At 40.3% G+C, this 13,833-nt stretch overlaps 1 protein-coding gene across 1 annotated transcript; it reads left to right on the forward strand.

Annotated features, from left to right (window-relative positions):
- The first annotated feature begins 4,245 nt into the window (after positions 1 to 4,245).
- On the forward strand, positions 4,246 to 13,430 carry LOC139470099 (succinyl-CoA:glutarate CoA-transferase-like). Its single transcript, XM_071252390.1, has 12 exons — positions 4,246 to 4,339; positions 5,560 to 5,644; positions 7,731 to 7,804; positions 8,223 to 8,308; positions 8,511 to 8,682; positions 9,071 to 9,306; positions 9,923 to 10,018; positions 10,272 to 10,346; positions 10,563 to 10,660; positions 11,511 to 11,613; positions 12,898 to 12,961; positions 13,274 to 13,430. Exons 1-12 carry the CDS (start codon positions 4,246 to 4,248, stop codon positions 13,420 to 13,422), a joined length of 1,332 nt encoding a protein of 443 aa, XP_071108491.1. The 3' UTR covers positions 13,423 to 13,430.
- The last annotated feature ends 403 nt before the right edge of the window (positions 13,431 to 13,833 follow it).

Raw genomic sequence — 13,833 nt, forward strand, 5'->3', positions numbered from 1 at the left:
TGCCGTAACTGGCCTACAGCTAACGGATACGTGTCTAGTATCACGTTACGTGTACATGCTTATAAGCCCCCGGGCGGGCGTTATGTAATACAATCATTTACTTCCATCCATATTCTCAAACGTTTTTCTATGACTGGTGTGAAGATTTCCCCATAACATTTAGTTGTGAAATGCCTCTATAATTACTTGGTTCAAAAACTGACCCAGATTTATATAATGAAACAATCATACTTATGTTCCAAGATTTTAGAAACACACCCATGTCTAAAATCTTATTGAACAATAACTTCAAGTATGGTGCAAAGAGATCCGATGGTAGTTTAAAGAATTCAGGGGGGTATCCCATCTTCCCCTGCGGACTTGCCCGTATTCAGGTTATTGATAGCGTCCGTGACCTCTCTTTAAGTGATCTCACCTGACAGGAGTTCGTCCTACAAGGGTACATCTATATGCATGAAGTACAATTTGGGGGTTTAAAAGCAAGCACGTAAGTGGTGAATGTGGAAAGTTTCTATATATCTTGTATGTCAATAGTTATATAAAGAATACTACATGTAAATACTGGGCCAAATTACTAAATTTTGCCATCTACAAAATACCCAATAAAATGTAATATATGTGGGTATTTTAGGAGAACATAGACTCTGTCATAATTGAGTAGTGTTTTATATAGCATTTCCAATGCCATTTATTAAAGTCTCTCCGCCGATATCATTCCTGCGTTTCCGTTGGCCCGAGTCCTGCAACCAGGCCACGAGCTGCATAACAACAACATACTTTGATTGATCCCCACCACAGATTGCCACAGCCCTTTGTATAACACAGCTTCTATTCAAATACTGTTTTATACATGGCAGGAGACTATACACACACAGCTGTAGCGATAGAACTCTTCAAAGTTTGTGAATGGCGTAGTGTGACCTAATTCACCCGACAATCGTATAGTCAGATTGTCGCTTATCAACCAATCAAAACACTAGCTCTTTGATGCAGAACACATGTACATTTTTCTTTTTTTGTTGAATTATTTTATTGTTCCCAGAGTAATACAGTATTCCGTCAAAAACACATTTCGGATTGCATAGAATGATACAATACACTCTTTAAACAATTAAAGGTTTGGAAACAAACATTGTCACATTTCAAACCAAAAAGGTTGCAACACACAATCGGACTCAAACATAGCATCAACAGAGAGCTAAGAATCAAGTGCTGAGATTAAAAGTGACCATTTTTTGTTTAAGTTATTTTCGTCATCCTTTTTATAGCAATAAATTTCTCGATTGAATATAATTAAGTTTTTAATTAGTTTTAAATCTATCTATTTTATTGATTCCTTTGATTCCACATAATGAATATGTATATGATAGATTAAAGTGTTAGAGTAGTTAGAACCAAACCATATAGGATATTTTGTCAATTTTATTTTTGTGAGAGATAATTGTTAAGCCAAAGTTCGAGATCATTCCAAAATTGTTTAGTTTCATTACATTACCAAAAAAAATGGCTGATGTCCCCATTGACAGCATTACAAAAGCTATTAACACTGTTGTCTACAAGATTCATTGTTAATAGTGTCTTCTTTGTTTAGATAATTCCACGTAGAAATCTGTACCCACTTCAGTTTACATCTATAAAGAGTAAATATCTTTTTCCAATTAAAATCTCAGCCATTTATCACAAACATTAAGATTATATTGATATTCAAATAGGGTTTTAAACATAAGATTGCTTGTCAACATTAGCACCCAAAGAGAGTATATCTTTACTTATATATTACAAGGGTTACCACCTGTAGTTTTTTTACAAATTGAATATAATCTGAGCGTAGATAGTTTTAGTGCGTCAATAAAGGCTCTAATGTTAATCATGAGTAATCCAACTTCCTCATATATCTCTTGTCAAAGCGGTTCATTTGATTTTGTCTCTTTTTATTATTCCAGATAAGATTGTAAGATATGTTGTCAAGTGATAAGACAAAGTCCACAGGAGGGTTAGGTAGTGTCGAAAATATGTAAACTAGTTTTGCCAATACTAAAGTTTTTATGACTGTAATTTTTCCTATTAATGTTAGAATACTTTTTCTCCAATTTGCAAGCAACCTATTTATTTCTTCTAGCATTCTTTTTGTTTTGATAACCGAGAGTCCACTTAAGTTTGGTTTGGATTAAACATAATTCCCGATGCTTCAAATTATTTATTATTTCATTCTATTTGTAAATCATGACATAATCGATCATTGCTACCCGATTTTCAGCCTATCCATATTGCTTTTGTCTTGTCTACATTTTTTAACCCAGACATTTTGAAGAATTTATAAAGTGTTTCTATAGCTGCATATAAGCTTTCATCTTTACTTAATATGTACAAAAGTGGACAATAACGCTTGCTGCGTCTCGGCAGGGATTGCATGGACGAGCTGATACTACATAACCACTGAAAAGAGGTTTTCCCATTCGGGTCAACTCGGTCTAATTCGTAACCGACATAATACCTCATGCAGCAACAGAGAAGTGACATCCCTGTAACCGCATACTGTCCACGTAAACCACTTACTGATGAACGATTGTGAATATTTTCTATGGTTCAATGAAATAAGGTATATAATTTGAAAGTTCCATTCAAAAGGGTCAAGATTGCCACCACACACAATTTGGATGTATGGGTTGTTGTTGGGACCATGATATTCACATAAGCTGTTGTTAGATGTGACCAGCACGCAATGATGTTTGAGCTATCAGGTGCTCACAAACACACTTTTGCAAAACTGTAAATAACGTTTACTCAATGCAACGGCTTGCTGAATACAACATCAACATTAACGCGCTGTACGTATGCTGCAAACAGGAATGGCGCAAAACGAGGTTGTCAGATATATTAATGTTCACAGAAACACAACATCATCTCTTTGGAGACGTTATCGACAATAGGGCAACACTCATGACTTGCCATGGGGAGCTCGTCAAGGCTTGACTGCTCACAGATACATGTAATTCCAAGTTTCGTCTGGACACCTCTGGTGGTCGTGCAATATTGACCTCTTAACTGAGTTGTTACACGTCTTTCAGGGCGTGTCGCTCTGTCTAATGTTACCAGGTATGGGTTTTGTCAATGAATGTGTAATGATAAAACCTTGATCACAAGAAGGGCCATTGTTATTTTCAATAACATGACATTTACACCTCTTAACACGAATCACAGTTACTGTTTACCGTTTCTATAATGAAACAGTCAACATCGGTCTCCATCGCAGCGTCCGAAAAGTGAACAAATATCGGAGTGAGATCACAAAGACGTATGTTGAACAATGTGTGCCCATTTTGGAACCTTTGATACATAGAAAGCCCTCAACATCTAAATGAAAGACGGCGGACTGTCAGCATAGATAATGAAGAATCGGAGCTAACTAATCTGCTATGTGGTGTTCCCCAAGGCTTGGACTGTCTTGGAAATATTGCACAAGAAGGAGATATCAGCCGCCAACTTTATGCTGATGATACACAGCTGGTTGGTGGCTTTCAACCCAGCGGTATTACAACTGAATGTGCTGCACATTCAACACTGGGTGACAGAAAACAAATTGAACCTCAATGACGATGTGGGGGAGGGGTATAACAGCATTTTTACGTAAATCCTTTGTGTTTTTGGTTACATGGGAACATAACGGGTTGCAGTGTTGTTTTACAGAATCACTATATCCCTCAGTTTCATCACTGTCCTAGCTGGTTGTTACATCAACAACCTCTTCATCAGAACTCTCAACATCATCACAGTCAGATGGTTCTGTCTCATTAGGATCTTCACAGTCTTTCAAGATCCAGCTCCCTACAGCTGATGCTTATCATATTTTCATGTTTCAGGCATCATAATTAAGTTTACATTTTCATTCTTCAGTTTTTCGCCTGTTGTTATATTGTGACAGTCTAAATAATTGTCCAAGCCTGACACTAAAAGTGTTTCTAATTTTCTTGAAATCAGTAGTTCAATTTCATATGAAATGTACACAATGTTAAGTCGGAGCCGAACCGACGATTACCTACAGTGTTTCAAAAACAACTCGATTACAGCGCTTCAGACACAACTCAATTACAGTGTTTCATCAACCACTGTGTGACAGTGCTTCATAAGCACTTTGAATTAAGTGATAAAACTCTTCGGAAGGCAGGTAACAATTTGTAAACGAAGCAGAGAGTCCTCAGTCCGTCATCTAAGGGAGGTAACTGTGATTGAAACCGCCACACCATCATGACTGGGTCACAGTGCAGCAGGATCGCACAGCTTGTTAGTACCTGCGGCGTTCAGTTACTGCATCGACACAACGGAGGCAGATGTAGCTTCGGTAGGCACTTATCTTAAAGTCTGGATATAAAATCATTGTTTGTGTGATTAGGTTTGGTGTCGATCACGTGTTATGTGATCACTATATTGGGGAAGGAGGGGAGAGAACTCTTGCTGAATAAAGCGCTCATAAAATGTGTTGTGTGCAGCTACACAGATGCTGAACTGAGAGTATTCTGCAAATTAAGAATGACCTCTTTACCAGAAATAGGTCACATAAAGTAACACGGAATAAGATTGATATGATCAAAAGTTTGAAATAGCGAAGCCAAGCTATATATTTGTCATACTCGTTAGCGTGAAGTTGGAATTTGGATCAAGGTTTCAGTTCGAAATGAGGCCAACTAATGCCCTTGATGTAAGAGTCCCAGCTTATGGACTACTGTGGACTAACATCTCATTAAGCTCATATTTGACTGGTCACTATTAAGATAAAGCCTAGATTTTTAATATGTTATATACTAGAGCAGTTGCATGCTTTGGTCAACGGTATTATCATCATTTCGTGACTTCATAACCTGCAGAAAACACGTGGAAACATATTATTTGTTTAGTTCCGCATTCATGGACTCGTAGAATCTTTAGGCCTCTTGGAAATATTTCTCATCACCAATCGGCCATTTGGTTTCATAAGATATACTCCATACATTTTATTTCATTGTTTTTATTTAGTATCTTAATTTGAGAATTAAAAACGAAATACAAAATAAATTAAATAAAATTAAAATGTCTCTTTCGTTCTCTCCCACAGCACTCATATTATACCCCGCTCACTCACTCTTCAGTGGAAGTACATTATCTTGTTTACAGAGTATTTATTTTTTGCCGGACTTAATTACCTAATCCCAACGTGCATGATCACCTATGTATTGTTTGGGCGACTTGTATTGTTTTTGATAATATCTACAAACTATTTGTCAAGACTTTTGTTTAATGAACAGATTTGTTTATCATGCATACATTAGGTTTGCTTAATTTATTATGTTGGCCAAAAAACAAATAAATTGTTCCTGATCTTAGCGTTTACGATTTATCTTCAGACAATGTTGTTGTCATAATTTCTAGAAGCTCAATCTACTTTATTAATCAATTAAAATTGTGGATAGACATGTTTTATGTGTAGAAGAAGGTTCAAAGGTCAGTGATGAACATTAGCATCAGCATTCTTCCATTCATGTTTATATGTGTTCAACTGATGCAGTGAATGTTCTGGTTATTTAGTTACAAGAAAGTTCTCGACAACGTCATCACAGCAGTCGGAGCGAAGCAGTCCACTTGAAGGAATACGAATTCTAGATCTCACCAGGTATATAAACATGGAGATGAAAGTTATTGTGTTTCCACTAATCAGAAGTATGTAGTAGAAATACGACTTTATGCTTGCACTTCGTTGCATGGGGATTCCATGCCAGAATATGTCCCTTAAATCTGTCTACAATGGGGATAAGGTGATTACAATATGCGACGTTGCGCTGTCTGGCCTCGACATTTTACAGGTCGCCGTGGCATAGCAGGAACAAAGGATATTCCAGTCAGGAAGGTGAAGTCAGCGCATTATGTCTGTATTCATAGATCTACGTGATACAATGTATAGTATGTCATACAGAGGGTGAAGGACTTTTAGATGAGTTCGTCACCTGCCAGCTTTATGCGTGTACTTGCATGACCGTACTGTGTGATGTTCTAGCTGGGCTTTACTGTAAGATGTTCCAGTGTAATGTTCTAGCAGGGCTGTACTGTGTGATGTTCTAGAATGGGCGTGCTGCGTGATGTCCTGGAAGGGGCGTACTGTGTGATGTTCTAGCAGTATGGTACTGCATGATGTTCTAGAAAGGGCGTGCTGTGTGATGTTCTGGAAGGGTCATCCTGTGTAGTGTTCCAGAAGGGGCGTGCTGTGTGATGTTCTAGAAGGGTCGTACTGTGTGATGTTCTAGCAGGGTCGTACTGTGTGATGTTCTAGCAGGGCCGTACTGTGTGATCTTCTAGCAGGGCCGTACTGCTTGTTGTTCAAGCAGGACCATACTTTGTGATTTTCTAGCAGGACCATACTGTGTGATGTTCAAGCAGGGCCGTATTGTGTGATGTTCTAGCATGGCCGTACTGTGTGATGTTCTAGCAGGGCCGTACTGCTTGTTGTTCAAGCAGGGCCATACTGTGTGATGTTCTAGCAGGGCCGTACTGCTTGTTGTTCAAGCAGGGCCGTACTGTGTGAGGTTCTAGAATGGCCGTACTGTGTGATGTTGTAGCAGGGCCGTACTGTGTGATGTTCTAGAATGGGCGTGCTGCGTTATGTTCTAGCAGGGCCGTACAGTGTAATGTTCTAGCAGGGTCGTACTGTGTGATGTTCTACAGAGGACGTGCTGTGTGATGTTCTGGAAGGGTCATCCTGTGTAGTGTTCCCGAAGAGGCGTACTGTGTGATGTTCTAGCAGGGCCATACTGTGTGATGTTCTAGCAGGGCCACACTGTGTGATGGTCTAGCAGGGTCGTACTGTGTGATGTTCTAGCAGGGCCGTACTGTGTGATGTTCTAGCAGGGCCGTACTGTGTAATATTCTAGCAGGGCCGTACTGTGTAATATTCAAGCAGGACCATACTGTGTTATGTTTTAGCAGGGCCGTACTGTGTGATGTTCTAGCAGGACTATACTTTGTGATTTTCAGGCAGAACCCTACTGTGTGATGTTCTAGCAGGGCCGTACTGTGTTATGTTCTAGCAGGGCCGTACTGTGTGATGTTCTAGCAGGGCCATACTGCGTGATGTTCTAGCAGGACCATACTGTGTGATGTTCTCGCAGGGCCGTACTGTGTGATGTTCTAGAAGGGCGTACTGTGTGATGTTCTAGCAGGGCCGTACTGTGTGATGTTCCAGCAGGGCCGTACTGTGTGATGTTCTAGCAGGGCCGTACTGTGTGATGTTTTAGCTGGGCCGTACTTTGTGATGTTCTAGCAGGGCCGTACTGTGTGATGTTCTAGCAGGACTATACTTTGTGATTTTCTGGCAGGACCATACTGTGTGATGTTCTAGCAGGGTCGTACTGTGTGATTTTCTGGCAGGACCATACTGTGTGATGTTCTAGCAGGGTCGTACTGTGTGATGTCCTGAAAGGGGCGTACTTTTATGTTCTGGAAGGGGCGCAGAGTGTGGTGCTCTGGAATGGTCGTACTGTGTCATGTTCCGGAAGGGGCGTACTGTGTGATGTGCTGGAAGGGTCGTGCTATGTGATGTTCTGGAAGGACCGTACTTCGTGATGTGTATCATGATCTCGTTACCTCGTTACAGGGTTTACGCAGGGCCGTATTATGGGTTGTTCCAACAGGGTCGTATTGTGTGATGTTCTAGCAGGCCCAGCGTGTTTAATGTGTGTCATGTTCTACACCTTGTTCTACACCAGGGTTCTAGCAGGGCCGTACTGTTCTATGTTGTTCGCCGATCTGGGAGCAGAAGTGATCAAAGTGGAACGACCAGGTGAGTCTGGTCAAATACACGCACATCTAATCGTAGTTCCTTTAATAACCATTTTGTTAAAAGGAAGCACTCCAGCCATGCTCATTTACTTATAGGTATATGGATACTATTAGTAGATGAATTTGCATGAAAATGTATCCTGTGCTGTGCGAGGCTTGGACAACAACTTGTGCTGAGAATGATCATGATTGATACACGATAAACTTACTTTTCCACTCGCTCATCTACCCATCCATCCAACTTGACAACCTCAATGCCAACACATACGCCTTGCCACCAGCTGACATCCCCCTTCCTACTATTTCACCCTCCAACCCCCCTCCCCCATCACCAACCCACCTCAACATGACTTACTCAACCTCCTGCTTTTCACTCACTTTATTACCCAAGGCGTCTTATTGTCTTCCTATTGTTACAGGTGCAGGAGATGACACTAGGAGCTGGGGACCCCCTTTCAAAGGCACAGAGAGTGCGTACTTCCTATCTGTCAACAGAAACAAAAAGGTCTGTTTAAAATGTGTAGTCTATTTTGCATCTTCTGCATCTTGTGTTACAAAGTATAGTAGTAGGCTTGGACAAACAGAAAGGTGTTGATATTGTCCATCTTGGTGCCTCTGCTCTCTGTTACAGTAACAGTATAACAGTAAACTGGGAGAAAGGTGTTGAGGTTGAGATTGTCGCCTGATGCCTCTGCTCTGTCTTGCAGAGTATAGCAGTAGACTTGAAGAAACAGAAAGGTGTTGAGATTGTCCAGCAGTTAGCCGGTTCCTGTGATGTTCTGATTGAGAATTACCTGCCAGGGAAGCTTGGGGAGATGGGTCTTGGTTATGATGAAATGAAAGCTCTCGTCCCTCAGCTGATATACTGCTCAATCACAGGTAAGACATTTTTCAGACTGGATGAGTTTAGAGAATTTTTTATCTAATATGTATCTAATACAAAGTAAGACTGGTTGAGCATCTGGTACCACTCTAAACCTATTAATGATAAGATATGGAGAACAACATTTGCCAATATCGGAAAACCATTTTCCTTCATGAGAGCTTAATTATTATTTCCATCGGGATGGCATCAGAGAACTACGTTAATGGTTCCACCAATGTTGACAGAAATTATCTCTGTACATATTAGACATATTCATGGTTCCAGGATGGTGCGGGTTCGGGTTAGGGTAAGGGTTACTTGTTATGTTAATATTCATGTTTCCATTATTAGGGTATAGTTAGAGTTGAGATTAAATAATAGTAGACATATTCATTGTTACAGGATATGGTCAGACAGGACCATACAGATCCCGAGCTGGGTACGACGTCATCGCTGCAGGTGTAGGTGGTCTGATGAATATCACAGGACCACGTGACGGAGACCCATGTAAGGTGGGCGTGGCTATGACGGATTTGTCAACAGGACTGTACGCATTTGGTGCCATCGTAGTTGCTTTGTTACACCGTCAGTTAACTGGGAGAGGTCAACACATCGACTGTAACCTCCTATCCACTCAGGTATACCGGTTCCCTTCCTTTTTGTCTTTTTTCCCACAAGTGGAGCTTCTGTCAACCACCATTAAGGTGCCGATTTGACACACATTTCTACACAACGCAGTAATATCAGAATATATCCATCAAAATATCTAAACAGAATTCAAAACTTAGAATCTTACTATCTCAAGACAAGAAACAGTCTAATGGATTAAAAACTGGTTTTAGGTCTGCTGTTTGAATTTAATGATTGTTTATGAGTGCTCTGTGTGAAACTGTGTACCATGTCTCTGAGTTATTAGGGTACCCAGTAACAGCGAAATTGACACACAGCTGTTGACTTTGGAATTACTACAAATCAAATTTGCTGGTATTGTCAATTGCCTCTCTTTTTAATTTCACTTGAATGCATTTCATATTCAAAGATATGCTTAAAATTTTCCTATATCAATGCAATTAACAATTTGTTAAATCAGTGGCAGGATTGACACTATTGACTGAACAAAGCAGTGTATTGAACATACATACCTGTAAATGAAATAAAAAATTAGGGGCCTTTAAAACATCTTAATCTGTCTTTATATTTCCTTTGCTGCACGTGTACTTGTCAGCTACAACATGTCCCTGCACCTTTACGTAGGTGGCCTCGCTTGTGAATATTGCATCGAACTACCTAAATGCTGGGATGGAGGCGAAACGGTATGGAACAGCACATGAGAGCATTGTACCGTACCAGGTAAGTGCTACCTACTTACACACTTGGATCAGACGATAAAATAGCACATGAAAGCAGTGTTCCATAGAGGATTGGTTGGGGAATGTTCTATATTATTGTATTCCGATTCAAAATCATGACTGAATCATCTGCTCTGACTAGTTGCTCTGATAGTTGCTTCAGTTGCTGATGTTTCAGTGACTGGTTGTACTGATGTTTCAGTGACTGGTTCATCTGATGTTTCTATAAACATCTTTTGCTGATGTTATTTCAGGCTTTTAAGACCAAGGACGGGGGATATATGCTGGTGGGAGCAGGAAACGACAAACAGTTTCAGCTTATGTGTCAGGTGAGGTGTGAGGAGCTAATTTGTATGGGGTAATCCCTAGTGACGCAGTTCATAGACCTTTAGCACCGCAGTCAAACACACATTGTCACATTGTCGCGTTAACCTTTCACATAAACCCTGGATGTTTTAGTTTGCCACCATATTAGCCAGCGGGAAAAATACTGAGTGATTTATAAACTTTGCTTCGACAGATGACATATAAGACCTCTCTTGCAGAGGATGGAACTACCAGAGTTGTTGGAGGACGAGAGGTTTCAAGATAACAAAGTGAGAGTGGCAAACAGAGACATATTGCTGCCTTTACTGGGACACAGGTAACTCTGGGGAGTCCTGCAAAGATGGAGTGGGAGGGTGGATGAATGGGTTAGGGGGTAGGGGACCAACTCTCCCGAGGGGTAGAGCTTGTACCTGGGTAGTTACTTCATCTCGGCTACTTCACTGTCAGATTTGGACTCACTTTATTTATAACACTTCTGGGGAACTAAAGTTATTTCTAGTACAGACATTTCAAATTTCATGTGCTTTTGATATAATTAACTTAATTTTAACCTCTTTGTCAGATAACCTACTTTTCCTTTCTCAAATAGCTTCAACTAAAGAATTGACACATTCCCCTGGCACACTTTTGAACTAGCTATGTTCCGTGACTGAACAACACAGGAGTATCGTGTCCAACACAAGCTGCCAATGTTGTGTAAATGAGAATGATGGGTTCCAGGGAAGTGGGATCATGGGTGACACAGTGATCTAAGCGCAATAATCAGTTGCCTCTCTTAGTTGTGTCAGAATCCATTGGTCATGATATCGAATCATATATAACCCCTGTCTATGAAACGTGGTTAGCCATCTCCATACCCGTGCTCTTGGTTTTTATCAAATCGTATACACATTCAGTTAAATACCGTTCTTATGTTCTCTGCATACTGCTACATGCTTCATGCCACAAAAGGTGGCTTTGGAAAATATATACCGAGACATTTTTAAAACAGGTTCATTTCTTCGAAATTCGTAGGATTGAAGGCTAATGGAGTGTTTTTAAATGCATGTTCTTTATTGACATATGCTATGCAGTGCAGAACACATCCTCAACTCTAGGATTATGAATAAATGGAATAGCTGACATGGACTATGTAATGTTAACGCTCCTTCTGCATTGTGACCTAGGTTTGAGACGAAGACCACCTCACAGTGGATGCAGGTGCTGGAGGGGTCAGGAATACCATACGGTCCTATCAACAACATACAGCAAGTCTTCTCTGATCCTCAGGTGAAAGCGCAAACATGTCGATATTTGTTATTGTCCTAGACACATCTACGTGATACGTCACACTGGGCACACTATGTGTAAATGTGGATGATGCTGTACTGACGAGCTAATGGTTAAATCCTGGAAGCATATCACACATCTATGTACGAGGATTGTCTGAAGTTCTGAGCCTCACACGTAAGGTGCTGGGCATAGTTAAATTCTTTTGTGTGGACATTACATGATGTCATATAGGTATATACACAAAACCGTAAATTATCTGAGCCAATTGCTTCATTGTGATCAAGTGAAAAGGGGCTGAACACCAAAATCCATCATGAATTTAGTGCAACTCTAGGGAAGGAAGCCCCATCCTATGCCTCCGTAAAGATGTGGGCACCAGAGTTTGAGCGTGGCAGTCTAGAAGACGACCCCTGCCATGGAAGACCTGTGACATCAACAACACCCGAAAACATTCCGAGAATCCCCGATATGGTGATGACTAAGCGTGATATTGCTAGTTCAATAATTTCCAAGGAGAGAGTACATTCCATTATCACAGAATCCTTGGCAGTGAAGAATGTATAAGCTCTTCGTGTTACAAAACGTCTGACATCTGATCAAAAGTGCACAAGGCACAACATGTCTTGTGATAATGTAGCTGATTCAGAAACGATTCTTGTGACGATTTGTGAGTATGAATAAAACCCGGGTTCACCACTTCCCTAACAACCATTCAGACTGTCACATCAACTGGAAAGGTTATGGACTCCGTGTTCTGGGATGCCGAGTGTGTCATCATGGTGGTCTATCTTCCACCGGAGCATCTTGTGCCGTACTTTGGATCCGATTACTGGATGAAATAAGAACACGTGGGAACCTGAAAAAAGGTGTGCTCTTCCACAAGAAAAATATGCGCCAGTGTTCAAATCAGTCATTGCCTGGGCTCCAATCCACGAGTGAGACTTTGAATTCCTTCAGCACCCATCTTATTCTCCTTCAGACTTCCATCTGTTCACAGATATTAAGAAAGCTTCAGCCGTAACCCATTTCGACTCGAGCGAAGACTGTGGAGAACGATTTTGGACAAGAGAATGACTTTTACGAAACTGGATTATGTTGAAAATGGATTATGTTCTATATGAGTATCAGATCTTTTCAATCATAGATGGCTACTTGACATAAATCTTACACATTAACATTTTTTATGAAGTGCCCGGTGTTTTTTTATGGGAATGATATAAAAAAAATGAGATGTTAGTGGAATGCTGTTGTGGAAAAACTGTAATATTGCTCTCTGTCCAGGTGGTCCACAATGGGATGATACAGGAAGTGCAGCACCCTACAGCCGGGACGATCAGGCTTCCAGGTAAAGCTCACCTTGGATATATGTATTATAGCGAGTTCATGTACATACCATGGATCATGTACATACCATGCATGCTAAGTAACCTGGGTCTCTTTTCATAGTGGGTAAGTTCATATGATCAAATATGTTATTGTGTGCTGATTTATCTTCAATGTTGGTGTTGGTATATGGGTACATGGTATACTAAACGAGTGTGCAATCGCACATTGACCACACATAATCTTGAAATGAAAGACGAGTGTGCAATCGCATTTCGCTCTTACATGATAATCTTGAAATACAAAACAATGTATTTCTCTTGTGCATTGCCAGGACCGGCAGTGAGGTACAGTGAGTCCCAGACTGTGGTGCCACGCCCCCCTCCAACTCTTGGGCAACACACACAGGAAGTGCTGCAGGGAATTCTGGGATATTCAGACAGGCAGCTAAAACATCTGATAGAAACTGGTGTTGTGCAATAGTGAGAAATTTGACGAAACAAGTGAAGATAATTTATGATAGTTTGATAGTTTATTTATTGGAATATGAATGAGTTATTTATCCAGATTTTCGAATGAATGGTTATTTATGATTATATTTTTTAGTCATTATGAAGCATATCACACCAATTCAAATATCTTTACAGAAAGCTTTTGTCATTCTGGGGCTATAAAAAAGTTCATTATCGTGGAATAATTTCTTTTTACCATGTTTATCATCAGCCATGAAGAGGTTTCTGTTTATTCTGTGTTGTATTCTGCAATACGAGTACATTAGGAAACTGTTTTGGGACAGTACAACTGTCGCAGCAAACATGAGTGGGTGGGTAAAATGCCCCTTTAAACAGTACTTCTGAGTGTTACCTCAATTTAATCAAAATGAAATGACAAAGG

Source organism: Haliotis cracherodii, unplaced genomic scaffold, assembly GCF_022045235.1.
Source record: "Haliotis cracherodii isolate W230 unplaced genomic scaffold, xgHalCrac1.p SCAF_20, whole genome shotgun sequence".
NCBI lineage: Eukaryota > Metazoa > Mollusca > Gastropoda > Lepetellida > Haliotidae > Haliotis > Haliotis cracherodii.